Source organism: Chelonia mydas, chromosome 27, assembly GCF_015237465.2.
Source record: "Chelonia mydas isolate rCheMyd1 chromosome 27, rCheMyd1.pri.v2, whole genome shotgun sequence".
Lineage (NCBI taxonomy): Eukaryota > Metazoa > Chordata > Testudines > Cheloniidae > Chelonia > Chelonia mydas.
In genome coordinates, this window is record NC_057860.1 from 6,966,105 (window position 1) to 6,983,225 (window position 17,121).

Sequence of the window (17,121 nt, forward strand, 5' to 3'; positions counted from 1 at the left end):
TCCAGGTTCAGTTTCTGGTGGACCATGGTGCCATGATTGAGCATGTTGACTACAGCGGGATGCGCCCACTCGACAGGGCCGTGGGGTGCCGCAACACTTCCGTCGTGGTCACTCTTCTGAAAAAAGGAGCGAAGATAGGTAGGGCGAAGGGGGAACCGCTCTTTCAGCTGTTTACTAAAGCAAGACGTCTGGGGAGAGGGTCTGCTTTCTGCAGTGTAAATGTAATATTTGTGTGAATGTTAAAGTGGAGCTGCTGTTTCCTACCCAGAGTGCAGCACGAGAGTTCTTACTGTCATGTTCTGTTTGTTAAACTGTGATTTTTGCTGCCATACTACTTAGCAAACGTAACCAATAAGCAGCGGTTTCTTTGGCGAGGCCTTTCCTATGGTAATGCTTTTCTACCTTTACTAGTCCCGGTCTATCAACAGTACTCTATTCATGCATTGCTGTGAGCTGCTGCTTTCACATGCTCTGTATATGCTTTCAGATCCTAGCGTTAACTGCGCTGCTCCACACAGCCACTCCCGTTACCTTGCCCTTGGAGGGGATTTTGCTGGTGCATTGGCTTCTTTGCTGCCTGCCTCTCACTGCTGCTTTTTCCTTTCTTTGTTTTTGTTTTTTTTCACCTTCATCCATTTCCCCTCCCCCCTACAACTTTTTGTTTTCTCCTTTCTTTGAAGGTTGTCAGACGTTACCGAGTCGCCCTCGAGGTATATTTCATCGCTGTCAGCATCAGGCTTGATCTGATGACTTTGTCAGCTTTGCCTTCTTCTGTTTGATTTAGCCTGCATGCATTCCCCTCTACCCCTAATCTTTTAATTTACCTCACCTTAAAATATTTTGTTTATGACTGTTGCAGAGAATAACTTGAACTCAAAAACTAATCCTGAAAAACACATTGGATCCACTTTTAAAATATGGTTGACTCATTCTTCACCCAGACTAATGAACTCTGCTAAAATTTTTACCGCTGCTCCCTCGCTGTATTAGACCTTGATCCATCAGTTGACTCTGTATGGGTGGATGCCTGCACTCACTGAAGTCAGTGAGACCCTGCATTGGTGCAGATCTCTGCCTGTGGGGAGTCAACTGTGGGAACAAGACCTTAGAATAACCTGCTGCAGCGTGGGCTCTGCCTAAAAGATTTTGTTGTTATATTCTCCAGCTTACTGAATTTTCCATTCTTTAGTATTTCACATCATATGAAGTTTCAAATCAAAACCTAGTCCTAATATCTAGGTGGCTGAATTATTGATTAGCTCTGTTAAATTTATATATATTTACGTAACATGCTTTTTTATGTAATCACTTTGATTTCCTCTTTAAACATTTTTTTTAAACCAAACCATTTCCCCCAAAGCTTATTCTACAACATGTGCTGCCCTCTTGTGATCATTGAAAGACCTGGTTCTTTTTTTAAACGAATACAAAGGAAAGACATTGTGTCGAAGATGGTGTTCATTTAAGAAATGCAAGATGAACGGCCAGCTCTTTAATTTGAAGCAGTCTGCTCCTTGACCACGCCAAGTTGTTCTCTCCAGCAGAAATTCCCACCCCAGGATATTTTTTCCACCTAGCTTCCTACCACCCTTGCATTGTATGAGTTTTTTACCCATCATGCATCCTGTACACTACAGGTCCAGCAACCTGGGCGATGGCCACCTCCAAACCAGACATCATGATCATCCTCTTGAGCAAGCTGATGGAGGAGGGGGACATGTTCTATAAGGTGAGAAGGAGAGCAGAGATTTTTCCAAGGGATGACAGTGAGAGGGCTACGGAGTTACTTGGTGTGATGTCTTGTTCTCCAGGTGTCCGTTTGCTCGGCGACACTTGCCCCCTTAATCCAAGCCAAGAGAGAGCCACATTTCTATAAATAAAACAACACTTACTGCATTTCTTGCAGTGCAGAGGAGTTTTACCTTCTGATTGCTAAATTTAAACAGGGCTGAAACAAAGCAAAATATGTCTGCATGGTTTGGATGCGAGGTGAGACTTCACTGGTTTTCCTCCTTGAAAATTCCAGAACCAAAGCGTTTTACAGGGATTTTATAGCACTGATGATGTAGCTTGGCAGTGTCATTGTTATGTAGCAGAGTCATTCCTATACAACAAGGAGAAAACACAATACGAGTGTCACAGGAAAAAATGTCCATGTAATGAAAGCAAATTCTCAGGACATGGTTTTTTTAGCCTGTCATACCATTAGGGTGACATTTCACAATGACAGTAATAGAGGCCCTTTGCTCTGCATTTATTTGTAGCTGGTCTTCCATGCCTGGAGATTCGCATACACACACAAGAAGCTATAAGTCCAACGATGATTCAGAGTGAGTCTGAGAGTGAAGTAGAAAATATGCAAAGCTGGCACCGTAACTGAACTCATCTGCCAGGGATATATGACACAACTGAGGAACTTGAGTCTCAAGGATTTTAAAGCTTAATATTTGCAGCTGCAAAATTAATGTCTGGATAGTCATGAATTGCATGTGTCCTAATTCCCGTTTTTCCCCTCCCTCTTTTTTTCCCCCATTGCTGCCCATGTGTCAAATTTGTGCATTTAAAAAAAAAAATATCGGAGATACAATAATACGACCAGGTTTATCCTCCCCCTCAGAGAGGCCTCCCCTTCACTCACATGTCTAAGCCCTAAGGATTCCACCAGACTCAAATCCTCCATCCGGAACAAAGGCAATAGCTACCATCCTTCAAGCTGAGGAGGTCTGCCAGTGGATCTCATTAATCTTAGGCTTCTGCTGAGCAACACAGAACACTCATTCATAGGGATTGAATGTCTGCTTCTATGCCACACACAGTCCCTGCTTGCCCAGAGGGGCTAGCTCAGGGTGAAAGAAAGGGGCATGCATCCCTCTTCCCATGCATGTCTGTTCATGGGCCTCCCCCCGTAGCAGTCCTTGGGCTGCTCAGTCTGTAGGGAATGCGAAGACTACTTGTTCCTCCTCAAGAAAGTCAGGGTGCCTAAAAGCAGTTGGGAAAGAGGTGGGATCATGGCTTTGTCCCCCTCATACACTGGCCGATAGGAGCAAGCTGCTCCCTTCTAATGGGTGAAACGAATTGCTCCCCAATTGCACACGGAGCAGCCCAGAAGACATTGGACCTGCCAGAGACACAGCATCTCCAGTGCTGCTCCTGAGGCAGAGCAGCTCCGCCCCACCTCCAACACACGGCAAAGGCCCAGATGTCAGAGTCTTGCCTGGAGCAAGAGGAAATGCTCCTGAATCACCTGTGAGCCAACACGCTCAAAGGGCACCCTCTTTGACTGTGCCTCATTTCCATGAGGTCACATAGTAAGCGTCTCCAGGGTCTCCTCACATGGATGTCCCCTGCACAGTCAAGCCATAGAGCAGCTTTCAATACTGCCATTTGCCCAGGGAGAGGTCACTACGCATAATTGTTCACTCCAGCCTGAGTGCCTGGCATAGCTTGCAGGGCAGCACATCACATGGGGAGGGAAACATACCCAGTATAGAACAGATTTTACCGGATCCTTTTGAAGAATGATACTGTTTTTACATGCCGTGCCCTTTTCCATCCATGTGAGAAGAAAGGGCAACGTTCAGTCTGATTTTCTACAACTTTCAACCTTGTAGCCCTTCAGCGTATGGAATTTACTCTAAAAAATCTTTCGCTTCATCAGGGTGCTTGTTATTAGATTAACTGTTCGTTACATCAGTGTTGGAAATTACAGTAACCAGTATATGACATCTAGAAAGTGTCCACCTTCAGGTGCCCTTGCCCAACAGTTATGTAATATTGCTGCCATGTTACATGCCAGAGGTAGCTGCATTACAGTAGTGGGTGAAGGAATTCTATCTGATCTCTCTGTGATATTTCTAAAGCACTTATCACTTCCCCGGGGATGGATTAATGCATAAGCGAACTAGGCATGTGCCTAGGGCCCAATTTAGGGGGGAGAACCAGAATGGACCTCCTCTACATATGAGTTCACAGCGCCACGTGGGTTTGGCCCAGCTGTCCTTTCATCATGACGGAGGGATGGCCAGCCCAAACCTGAGTGGTGCAGACGCTGTAACCCTGTATGCCAGATGTGCCTGACTGAGTGTTGGGCTAAGGACTTGGCCCTATGTGCAGTATGGGTGAGCTAATATTACTGTGGGGACCTTAACTTATTTCTGCATCCCCTGCCATTTGAGTTGAATTATGTCAGCGTACTGTGGTATTAATGTCATGTAGTCAATTTGTTATTATTGGTGTTAGAAGGTAAGGGCCCAGAGGTGTATGTTTGCCTAGAGGCCAGTGATGGGTTAATCTGGCCCTGCATCTCCCACAAGGAGCACAGCACTTTACCTACAAAATATGCCTCAATTCCAGCAGTTCCAGGGAGTTTTTAAAAGAGGGAATTTGTTTGCTTATACCAATAAATCCAGAAATAAGATACAATTGCCATCCAGCTAAAAGATAGGACCAAGGAGGGCAATGAGAAGTTTGCTCTAAAGCCAATTTCTAGCAGTGAAGAAGGAGAATTTTTAAAGAAACTGTCCATAATGCTTTCGTAAAGCAGTGTCATTAATGTTTCTGTATTGTGCTGCAGGACTGGAGGAACGCACCCAAGACTGTTGCTGTAGACAGGGCAGTGGCAGCCAAACTCAAACAAATCTAGCTATAAAATAGATTCTTGTTTCTACAAAGTTCCTGCTCTGTTTTCTACTGTAGCTTGAGATCTCTGCGTGAACTGGGGGGAGCAGTTCTTGCAGAATGCATCTCCAGTTTAGAAACCGTTCCCTTGATCAAATGTTCTGGCTGTTCTTTCTGAAAAGGAGAACAGCACCTAAGCGGTGTTACCTGGCCCGTACAGTCACCACAGCTGATTAATGGGCTGCTTTTCAGCAATTAACAAGCTGCTGCCACTCTTCAGTCAACCAGGTGGTGTATTTTGACATCTTACCCTTCTCTTAGAAAGGTAAAGTGAAGGAAGCTGCACAGCGCTACCAGTACGCGTTGAAGAAATTCCCCAGGGAAGGATTTGGAGAAGACCTGAAAACCTTCCGTGAGCTGAAGGTGTCACTCCTCCTCAACCTCTCCCGATGTCGAAGGAAAATGAACGTAAGTTCCACACACTCTTCAAGTCCCTTCAGAGCAAGCTGCCAGCTTCCTGCCTGCGCATAACAGAGTGTGTCTCTCCCACAGTACTGCTATGGCCTCTGAAATCTCTCCTCTCTGTAACCTGGTTGTCCTTCACAGAGCACTGGTATTTACAATTCGGAAGAAGTAAAGTAGTGATTTAATACTCATTTCAAACGATTAAAAATTCATTTCCATGTTTAGAGCTTTCTGAATTTTTTATTACTCATTTCTGATGACAATATGAATTTGAGGGTGGAGAGGTTAGTATTTCTCTGATATCGAGGGCAGTGGTGAGGGGTGGAGTCAGTAGATGTGATCATTTGAATACCAATGAATTTGAAATCAGGGAGCTTAGAGAGCTCTCACTTCCCCAGGGCGATGACTCATCCAGAAACACTCTCCCTCCCTCCTCCCAGAACACCATGTCCCTGTTCTTCCCCCTGCTCTAATTTAGCTGCACATAGGGATAATCTTCTGGAGTCTCTCTGTTCCTCCAAAAGAGACACATGCCACCTCTCCCCTTCTCTGGATTCTGAGAGCATCACATCTCCACAACCTGACCAGTCTCCATAGATTTGAGAAGTGAAAGTCTTCATCAGACCCAGGTGCTGGCCAGGATTATAATGCAAGGGAGGGGACTTTGTGATGCCTTCATTTCTTTAAGCTGTTGAAGGAGATAGATGAAAGTGACATGTGTAGTGATCTTAATGCTGGCTAGCAAACAACACAACAATCAGAGAACACTACAGAGATGTTAAACTCACCTTTAAACAAGCCAACTTTCTGCTAAGCCTGCACTTTCAGGGCCAAATTTTCAGCCAAGCCTTAAAACTTCCTCTTTTTTCCTTTTCTTTTTTTTTGGCACAAAATTGCAGGGGCATATCATTGCACCCATAATTTAGCTCACATGGACATCTAAACCACAGATTGCATCCTCTGATAAGTGATTTCGATAGCTGAGTGACTGGAATTGCAGATGCAAACTAAAATCAGTCCCTGTAGACCCACACTTATCATTTTTTGTGTATTTGGGTGCAGAAATTTATTTCATAAGAAGCCTTGATATGTTCAAGAAACAGTTAATCAATTTTAAACCAAGCAGAAAAGATATTTGAATAAAAGGCAAGTGTCTGGAAATAGAACTGAAACTAAGCGAGCTTTCCTCCGTGGGTTTCTGTTCTGAAGACATGCTTTTCTTAAGATACAAATGACCTGTTTCAATGGCTGGTTGGTGCATTATGATTAGTATTGCGTGAGCCAAATACAGTCAAAATCAAAGTCATATTGACAGTGCATACTTGCCTGGGAACGTTGTATTAACTGGTAAAGTAGCACACAGCTATGGTTCACAGAAGTCCTTTTCAGTATATAAGATGCCAAAAGCTTTTCCAAGTTACACTCGTGAGTGACTGCAGCCAGTGTGCCCTGATAAACTCCATTTGGAGCCCAGCGGAGTTTGCCTTGCTTATTTTTTAAGCGAAAAGGAATTGTATTAAACACCGTATCCTAGAACTGCTGACTGTTACAGCCCAAAGCCATTGCTAGACATGATGGGCAAGCGGGTGCTGTACCAAAGCCACCCCACTGGCAAGTGGGCACCCTATTGAGTGCTCACATGAGCTCTGTGGCGAGGCACATGGGCACTAGGGAAGACAAGGTCAAGGGAAGGGCAATCAGGAAGAGTTATACCTTAGCCGATAATGTACCATTCATGGCAGTGCCACACACGAGCATTTTAACCAATCTGCATTCTGTTCCACCACCTTCCCCTTCACCCCCAAGTCAGTGTTTTCTAAGTAGTCCCTGAAGGGGAGGAACAGAGGGAAGTGAGAGAGAGTGCACTGCGAACAGGTCCTACAGTTGTACCTGTACATTGGTGCACATAGCTATATAGGCACCGATATCCCTTTCCTCCCGGAGGAGTGTTATTCACGATCCCTAGTGTTAGTGTGTGTGCCAGACACAGTCACCGGGGGGAGTGGAGGGGTGGGGGGAAGGGTTTCCTAATGGTTTCAACAGTGGAAAATCCTTCCTGAGATGACCTTCTAGCCTCTGTGAGAGCAGATGTTCACTGGAGGATGTAGGTTACTGCACAGGGACTGCATGCCCTTGATTGGGATCCAAGAGGTAGAGAAAGGAGCAAATCTGAGAGACATTTTCACCTTGGGTTAGTGTGGGTGCCGTACAGTGTCTAACATTATGAAATGGGTTTGCCGCTTCTGGACACCGTTGTAGCTCTCTTGCTATCAATGATGTCTGATCCATGTTAAAAGTACCATCAGGTTTTCCAACTCTACATGCAAAAACTTTGTCCATATAATTTTGTTTTGTTCCCAAGTTGTATATATTTTTTATTTATATATATATATATATTCAATTACTTATCTACACACCTATTGTAATGACAGGATTTTGGAATGGCGGAGGAATTTGCCACTAAAGCACTGGAGCTGAAACCGAAATCTTATGAAGCTTACTATGCAAGAGCAAGGGCCAAACGCAGCAGCAGGTGAGGCGAGAGAGAGAGAGAAGTGAGAGGGGCTGTTCTCTGCAAGTGTGGGCACAGCGGTGTAGGAATTGACCATGCAAAACTACATGAGTATCCCCGTAAGAACAAATTGCAAAGGAACATTGACTAGGGCGGCTGTAAAAGACCCCAAAACCAACATCCTCCCTTATTTAGTAATCCCTGTGGAGCACGTTCATGTGAACTTTTGAGAAGCTGGTTGTAGTTGAGTTTGTTGGAATATACTCAGCACCTTACATCACTGGACAGCTTCAAATCACAACTGAATGACTTTTCTAAAAGACACACTCTAGTTCACCCGCAGCTATTGGACTGGAAGCAAGGATTCATTCATAGAATTGCTATGGCCTGTGTTCTACAGGAGGTACGACAATGAAATGGTCACAATGGTCCCTTCTGGCCTAGGAATCTATGAATCTGTCCGTTCTAAAGCGTTCTTCTTCAAGGCAAAATTTTGGCTACTAGTAGTGCAGTGACTTTGTGGGCAAATGCCAGGCCAGTGTGCTTTCAGCAATAGCTCATGCACCATACTGGGCACTAGACAAATGTGATAGTGAGATCTCGCTACATTTCAGATGCAGCCAGGAGGATTCCCTCATTAAATCTCCCTGAAGGCCCAGGGAGACGAGATCCCTGCAGAACCTGTCAATGCCATTCCTGGAGTGGCAGGAGGGTTTGCTTTTGAGTCTCTCCCTCAGGAGCTGAGCACACTGTCACTGCACGACTGCTAGTCTCTGCTCAGTCAGTGGAGTGAGACACCACTTTTGCCTGCATGGCAGTGCAAAGCCTCCCCATTAGCCAGAGGATATTTAATGTCCATTTGTGTAAACATCAGAGCTGAGGAGAAGACCCCGCAGTTTAACTTCTCATCCCAAAGACAACACTTTTAACTGTGCGTCTACCCTAGCTATCACTGCAGGGAGCTCAAGTCTTATGTGGGAGCAAACCCATGACCTTCTCTTCCAGAGACAAGCCCAGCTAGTTGAACCAGACTGACATTTTGTAGCTTTCCTTGAATGTTTTCCTTCTCCACTGGCTGCAAAACATTTACAGATGTTTAACCCTCAAATGCCTTTTCCAGATAATTTGGTCCTTTCCTACATACAGGCAGCATTGTTTCCCCATCTCTCTAATGAAACAGGCTCAGCATGGCTCTTTTTGGTTCCTTCCTTGTTTGTGCGCCAGCATCACCATTGAGATCAGCGTAGGTCTGGGGAATGCAGTTACCTTACCTGCTCTCCCCTGGTTTGGAGTGGGTCTTACCAAAGTGGTGGGAGGCATTTGGGGTTTTTCTTTCTCTATGATGGAGCAGTGAATGGGAGCATTTTATACAAAGTCACATGTTGAATCTGGAGGCTGTTCACCACCAGATCACAATCGTGTTCAAATAGATTCAATTTTGTTCAAAAGCTAACAGTGTCCCTGTAAATGACAACCCACCTCCCCTGAATACCCCATCCCCTTACTCCTCATAGGCTAGCCTTCACAGTGTCAGTCCCAAAGAGCATCTTCCACGGGGGCCTTGCGAGCTTGTGACTGTTGGGACCTCTCCCTGCTTTGTTCCCTTCATCCTGAGGAGACAAACCCAGTACGCAGCAAAGTCCGAGAGGCAGCCTGGTCTTATGCATTGACTGCGGGAACCCTGGAGTTCTAGAGCCACCCCTGCCATTATGGGGCCTTGGGCAAGTCAGAAGAAGCTAAATGGGCCACTGGCATGAGCAGCTGCAGCTCCGTCGAAGTGGACAGAGTTGCTCTTGCTTACTCCAGTGGTGAGCTTGGCACAACGTCTTGTGCTTCATTTTCCCCTTCTGTAAACTGGGGACAATCTGCTGACAAAGCTTATGGGGTGCTTTGAGGGGTAATTAATATGTAAAGCACTCTCCAAGTGAAAGGATAATTACCGGGCTGGGTTGTGCTGTCCCAGTAATGTGTCTCCCTCCTACCCAGAATGACTAACAATGTTTTTCTTTGTTTGGTGTAAAGTAACCAAATGGAGGCACATAAGGCAGAGCTCGAGAAAGCCGCTGTAGAGATCACAGCCTCTCCCTAAGTAAAGACAAGCTGCTCAAGCTCAATAGAATCCCCAAAAGGCTTCATTCAAATCCAGAGTAACTTCAATTCTCATGTCTGTCCCCTTGTCAAGCAGGCAGTTTTCAGCAGCCCTGGAGGATCTGAACGAGGCCATCAAGCTGTGTCCGAACAATCGTGAGATCCAGCGGCTGCTGATGAGAGTGGAGGAAGAATGTAGACAGATGCAACAGCAGCAGCAACCCCCAGCGGAGCCGGAAGCTGAAGCCCAGCATGAAGAACTGTACTCTGTGCAAGATCTCTTTGAAGAGGAGTATCTTGAGCAGGATGTAGAAAATGTTTCCATTGGCTTACAGACAGAGTCGAGGCCCAGCCAAGGGCTTCCCATCATCCAGAGCCCACCCCCTTCCCCCACTCACCGGGATTCAGCCTATATTTCGGGCTCACCTCTTGGGTCACATCAAGTTTTTGACTTCAGGTCCAATAGTTCTGTGGGTTCACCAACAAGACAAGGGTACCAGTCCACCTCTCCTGCTCTGTCTCCAACACACCAGAACAATCATTACAGACCTAGTCCGCCACATACTTCCCCTGCTCACCAAGGTTCCTCTTACCGCTTCAGTCCACCTCCAGTTGGAGGTCAAGGGAAAGAATATCAAAGTCCACCACCTTCACCCCTCCGTAGAGGTCCTCAGTATCGAGCCAGCCCTCCTGCAGAAAGTATAAGTGTCTATAGGGCCCAGTCTGGCTCCCCAGTACGTTACCAGCAAGAACCTAGTGTTAACCAACTCCCTGGTAGACCAAAGTCTCCGTTATCCAAAATGACACAGAGGTCCTTCCAGATTCCCCAGATTCCTGTTGCAGTCCCACAGCAAGGGCACAGGCTACAGCCAGCCAAGGCGCAGATCGTAAGAAGCAACCAGCCGAGCTCTGCTGTGCATTCTAGTACTGTGATTCCAACCGGTGCTTACAGCCAAGTTGCCCATTCTATGGCCAGCAAATACCAGTCTGCATCCGGGGAAATGGGAGTTGGTCAGAGTAGGTTGGTCTACCAAGGTTCAATTAGTGGAATAGTGGGTGATGGTAGACCAGTGCAACATGTTCAAGCCAGCCTTAGCGCAGGAGCTATCTGCCAGCATGGAGGGCTAACTAAAGAAGATCTTCCACAGAGGCCTTCCTCAGCATACAGGGGTGGAATGAGATACAGTCAGACCCCGCAGATTGGGCGCAGTCAGTCCGCTTCCTATTATCCGGTCTGTCATTCAAAGCTTGATCTGGAACGTTCTTCCCTTCCCTCCAGCCAGCTTGGTTCTCCTGATGTGTCTCACCTAATCAGAAGGCCCATTACTATCAACCCCAACGAAATAAAGCCTCACCCACCAACTCCAAGACCGCTGCTTCATTCTCAAAGTGTTGGCCTCCGATTCTCCCCTTCTAGCAATAGCATCTCATCCACCTCCAACCTGACTCCTACCTTCCGCCCTTCTGCTTCTATTCAGCAAATGGAGATCCCTCTCAAGCCAGCCTATGACAGATCATGTGATGAACTTTCTCCAGTCTCTCCACCTCAGGGGAGTTACCCCAGTGAACCAGCCCGTTCCAGGACCACGCCGTTCATGGGAATTATAGATAAAACCGCTCGGACTCAGCAGTACCCCCATCTCCACCAACAGACCCGGACCTGGGCTGTGTCTTCAGTGGATACTGTTATTAGTCCGACATCTCCTGGAAACCTCCCCCAGCCAGAATCGTTTAGCCCACCTTCTTCAATCAGCAACATTGCCTTTTATAACAAAACCAACAATGCACAGAATGGCCATTTGCTAGAGGAAGACTATTACAGCCCCCATGGGATGCTAGCCAATGGGTCCCGGGGAGACCTCCTGGAGAGAGTCAGCCAAGCCTCCTCATATCCAGATGTTAAGGTGGCTAGGACACTGCCCGTTGCCCAGGCCTATCAGGACAACCTGTACAGGCAGCTCTCCAGGGACTCTAGACAAGGGCAGACCTCCCCTATCAAACCAAAGAGACCGTTTGTGGAGTCTAATGTGTAAAAGACACTTGTTGGAGTAAGACCCTTATGTTTTCAGCACACGTTTCCAGGCTTGATTCCCACCTATATTTTTATTATTACTATTATTTCTATTTGGTAGCTACATGAGCAAGTTTCTCCGGTAATTTCTGTGTGGTGATCAGACAGCCATGCACGTGCTCAGAATCCTTTGGTACCCAGCTGACGGTGAAGCCAACATCAAACAAGCCAGTATTGTTTGCCCAGTTCAGACTGAGTTCCCTCCCAGGTTTCAGCTGTCAATCAGGATATGTTAGTACATGGAGTGGGTTAACCCAGATAGGTCCCCTATACAGTGGGAGGTAACCAGCTCTTTGCAAGAGTTCATGTTCAAATCTAACTGGTTTCTTTGGTTTTAAGGAGCTCTCATGAAAATGCTTATGAAAATTCCTAGTGGAAGCTGGCTAAGAATTGGCAGCCTTTTCAAAATTTGCATTGTCCGGTATTCCTCTAGACAACCAGAGTCTTCATCTTCCCACTTGTCTCTTGCCCACAAAGAGCTCGTTATCTGCACCGAATGGGGCTTTATTTGCTTTTAATAACAAGTAGCTATGCATAATAACCAACCTGCTTGAGCTGGTTTTATAGCATTTTAATCTGAATTGGATTTGTTTGTTGTTTTTAATACTGTAGCCTGTCGGAATGAGTGGGGACCATAAGATCTTTGCTACTTCGACAGCTACGTTCCAAATGCCACAGTATTGATTTACTCTGAGGCATTTTAAAAATATTTAGAGAGCAATCAAACTCTGCCCCTTTTGTGAATTTTAATCGGCCAAAGGAATTGGCTAGAAACCTCTTGTGCATTTTGTAAGCAGAATTAACTGCAACCTTTTCTTCACACCTCCAGCAGATGATTGCATCTCACACACACCACCACATTTTCACCAGGACAGTTTAATGGGTTTTCGTTTTGCTTGCGAGGAAAAGTTGAATAGGAAACCCTCAATGGAGGAAGGAATCTTAGATCTTTTTTTGATCATGCTGCATAACATGACATGGAGGTTTCCAAGCCAGAAAGTGTCCAAGGAGTCACTTTAGTAAAGTCCTTCTGAACACACAGCCTTGCCTTGCCATTTCCTTTGTGTTTGCACCTACTCTTTGGAAGCTGCGTGCTGCAGTGCGGGGCTGCACTCCTCCAAGGAATTAATGAGTAAAATGTGTGTTTCTTAGAGCTGCAAGGTTTGTTCCTGGAATTTTGGAAAGCGGTTGCTGTGTTCCATACCTGTAAATGTTAGAGACGATGTTTTGCTCTTTAAGAACCTGTAGTTAAGAGAGATATTTATAATTAATTTATGTGCTCTATTTCAGGAAAATGTTTTTGTTTTGTTCTGGTTTCTTTCTTTCTTTTTCTTTTCAATCAGATGCAACTAGTATTGAGTCGGTGTGAAAAGCAGGGGACATTTCCAAAAACCATTTTTACAGAACTTTCCAAGAATTTTCTGGAGTTTTGTTTGCATAGAGGGAGCTTTCTTTGCTTGATTTATTGTTGGTTACGTTTTTAATCTGCCTTTTCAGTAACTGAGAGCAAACAGCCAGGTGGATGGGAAGAGCAGTAATATTGTAGCTTGTTTTAAAGCAAACCAGTGCCTGTTGCCCAGTATTGCATCTCATATCAACTCTTACGAAGGGAATTGGTCCTTGGAAAGAGTTCACGTGGTTTGTTTCCAAAGGGCTACGTGAATCTTGTCGTAAAAGGAAACATGCATTGAACCCAGTTAAGGGTAGATCCTCAGCTAGTGTAAATCGGCGTCACTCCGTTGTGACCGCAGCACAGCTACGATGTTTTAAACCAGTTGAGGATCCGGCCCTAAAACTCTTAGTAACCCCTGGCTTTGATTAAAGTGGCTCAGCACCATTTGTTGTAATTTCACTACTTAGTCCAAACTGAGAGGCGCCACCCTTGGGACAGGCCAGGCGTGTCTCTCACTGACAGATGGAAAGTACTCTTGGTTTTGCCTCTGTGTTCTTTCGGGGATTACGTTTCTTCCACTCGGATATTTGTGGGACACTTTTATATTTCTCCAAGACAGCCTTTGTATTGGAGGTTTATTTTTTTCCCCAAGGGGCAAGAAGAATTTTCTCCCTTTGCTTTATTACAGGGATCTCTAAGCAGGTTATAAAAGTGGGAGCCTTCCCAGTTACCTATGCCGCCTTCCCAACACCTTTAGACTGGGCCACGAAGAAAGGAAGCTGCATGCACTATTTCTGTCATTGAAAAGGATACTGACCAGTATTGTTTCTCTCTTTTTTTAAGTGTGTTCTACCTTATAAGGAGCAACTGATTGTTTGAATCTTCCCTACAGTGCACCAAGCTAGCTAGATTGTGTCCATTGATTTTTTTTAATAACATCATGTTTTTGTTCAAAGCCCTGTCTTTCCTGAACAAATGGATGGCTTTTTAGCTTCAGTAGTTTCTTCTGAAAGGACAAAGTAATCAAATTTTACCCCGTCCCTTTTTTATATACAGTTAAGTGAGACATGCTGCTGCCATAAGCCAGTCATCTCTAATCTTATTGTTAAGAGAATCCAAACTGAATGATCCTTGTCGAAGATAACGCCATTGTAATATCTCTGACTGTGCTTTGCTTTGCTATTCACTGCCATGTGATTCCAGTACTGTACTTTAGAAATGTCCCCTAAAAGCACTTACATGTACAACTGTGGGTTTATGAAGATGTTTTAAGGAGCAAAAAAACAGCTCACACTTTAACACTAATACAAAAATGAAACAACGCTTAAATACTGTAGCGTGCAGGGTTTTTTTTCCACAATATCGTGTGTTACATTTTCACAGGATTCTTGCACTAATGGTTTACCATCTGTTCTCTCTGTAAATGGTGCACTTTACTGTTTGAATTTGTTACGATGATAAATACTGGCTATTTAAGCGTGAGTAGTGTCTTCATTAGAAAATAGCATAACACCTCTTGTCTCCGTGTATTTTTCAAAAAGAAAAAAGAAATGAAGCAATGAATCATAACATTTATAGCACAAGAACTAACTGTTGTATATAAGCAGCAAAAGATTGAGTCATTTTTAAATACAAAACTATTTGCAGTGATTTTTAAAGCGCTTCCCCAGCAATTTTCTTAGGACACCTGAGGTCTATTTGTTTCTTTAGTTACTGGATCGGTAAGGAACACAATTCTCAATTGAAAAATCAATATTTATTTAAACCCCCGTTTGTATCTTCAAAGTCATAATTAGTATCTGGCATGGCCGTTAGTTTGTATCTGCTGTCATATTTTGTCTTGGTTGTAGAGTACACTAGCTAAAGGCAACTCAATAGAGCACAAGACTGAAATTTCACTCAGATTTCCCCTCCCCCTTCAGGTTAGATGTGTATCTTGTAAACTTGTCTGCTGAGGAAAGTAGGAAAATCCTGTACCGTACCCCTGGCTGGTGTCAGGATTTCCAGACAGGCTGTACTTAGATCCTGTACATTTCTCCTGTTGGCATAATTAAGACTACCACCATGGCCCCCCACCCCAGCAGGAGCTACGTAATTTGAGACTGCCATCGAAAGTGGGATTCTTCAGGTGCACCAGGTAAAACAGTTTCTTGATGCCTATGTCAGGACCCCAAGAATGTTTTCCTTGGAATGTAGTCTGAGGGGTATTCCTAAACAAATACTTGTTGTAACCAAACTAGCCACTAGATGTCATTGTGACTCCACACAGAGTCACCTTGAGAGGGCACTGGGCATTGGACTGAGCTAGAATTTCTATCCCAGCTGAGCGGATCGGGATTCCCCAGCTGGAAAGACTTCACTCAACCCCAGGGGAGAGGGTACCAGCTTTGTGTGTGGCTCCAAGGTGATCACTACAAGCCAGCTTAGGAATGGTACTGGCGAGTTTTGAAGACAGGGTTAGAGGAGTGAAGGGTTCAAGGAGTGAGGCCCTTGGACCCATCTCAGAGGGAGACCAGAGTTGGACAGCCTGAGCTGTACCCCCTTCTTCCTTATATTACTGGGTGCAGAGAAATGCTGTTGTGTAGGTGAGGACTGTGCCAGTTTTGGCTGACCTGGCCTGTTGGAATCACATGCACGGTAACTTAGGGTAGTTTTAGTGGAAGACTGGGCCTAGAATTTTGTTTCTTTAGAAGTTTTTGTGCACATACTTAATTCAAATGATGGTTTAGGTAAGTCCTGGCGAGGGTGGCTGCTAAGTACCAGTAACTCAGTACCCTAGTACAAAGATTATTGTATATTCAGGGTTACCCAGAAGAAGTCTAGCTAAAACCGAAGTGCCAGCTACGCCTTACTTAGCGCACCAAGCACGCCTGTGAGTTTTTTAACCTTAATTGCTAAGGTGTGTCCTTGCTGATCTGTTGCAAGCTCTTTGGTTGTTGTTATTTTTCCTTTGGACATTCCAGACAATTCATCTACCACAATTACTGATCTTTAAAAAAGGGCTTAGGGTAATAGCTACTGTATCTACTGTGCAGTGTCGCAGAGACCTCCATAGCAAAATGCCTTTAATTCACTTCTGGTTGCTCAAAGGAAAATTTGGTGGGGATGCATGTGGACACAAGCACAATGGTGAAGGTGGATCTGCTTTTTCAGAATTACTTGAATAATTGATGGACTTTTATTCAATCAAACTCTTTTTCTAATACAAACCACTAAGGGCTGAATTATTTAGCAAGATTCATTTGTGTGCAACGCCTGACAACAGCTGAATCACACTGGAACCTTTTCCTGATGTATACACGACACCCAGGAGAAAACAAAACTAACCCAATCAGCGCTATTAAAGGGAATGGACACCAGATCAATACACTGTATCCTTTATATTCTACCAGCCATTCGGCTGCACTCATGCCACTTAGCAACCTGAGCTGGAGCGTTTACGCTTACTGCTCAGTTACGCAGGAGATGGGGCTTGGCCACTGCTAGAACGCAGAGTCTTGTTAGGGGTTGGTGGGAAAGCCTCAGAGGTAGGTCACTAGCTGCACTATGCCTTGGTGGGCCCTGACATACCAGACAAACTAGGGGAGTCGCTCCGTGCTTAGGTCCATTTTGCCAATACATCAATAACCTAGAGATTCCAATGTGGTCGCTTCCAGCGGTGACGGTGTCATGTCTGTCCAGCATTTTACTGTCCGTAATATTACAGCATTTTTGTCTCTGGTCCGTCCGCTCCACTTTCAAGAGGATTTGAATTAGTACAAAGATGTACAGGATATACCCTTGGATGATCTGTACTAAATAAATAGTACTGGTTGCCATCCTTCAAGACACTTGCGGGGAAGATCTTTAAGACACTTAATTTTCCTTTAGCTTTTCTATAATTCTGATGTAAAGGACTTTCTCTGTACAGTATATTACTCAATGCATGTTCTGTTCTCTCTACGGATATATTGAACACGACACAGTTGTGATATT

At 44.9% G+C, this 17,121-nt stretch overlaps 1 protein-coding gene across 8 annotated transcripts in view; it reads left to right on the forward strand.

Moving 5' to 3' along the window:
* Window positions 1–17,121, forward strand: part of TANC2 (tetratricopeptide repeat, ankyrin repeat and coiled-coil containing 2) — a 675,729-nt gene extending 658,608 nt beyond the window's left edge. For 4 of the 8 annotated variants that reach the window (XM_037886783.2, XM_043537034.1, XM_043537035.1 and 1 more), the window contains 6 exons: window positions 6–138; window positions 681–710; window positions 1,638–1,729; window positions 4,939–5,085; window positions 7,515–7,615; window positions 9,777–17,121. In XM_037886783.2, coding sequence (XP_037742711.1) covers window positions 6–138; window positions 681–710; window positions 1,638–1,729; window positions 4,939–5,085; window positions 7,515–7,615; window positions 9,777–11,715 — 2,442 coding nt within the window. In that variant the 3' untranslated portion in view covers window positions 11,716–17,121. The remainder of the gene's footprint in view (window positions 1–5; window positions 139–680; window positions 711–1,637; window positions 1,730–4,938; window positions 5,086–7,514; window positions 7,616–9,776) is intronic. The other 4 variants (XM_037886786.2, XM_037886787.2, XM_037886784.2 and 1 more) reach the window with 3 other exon arrangements.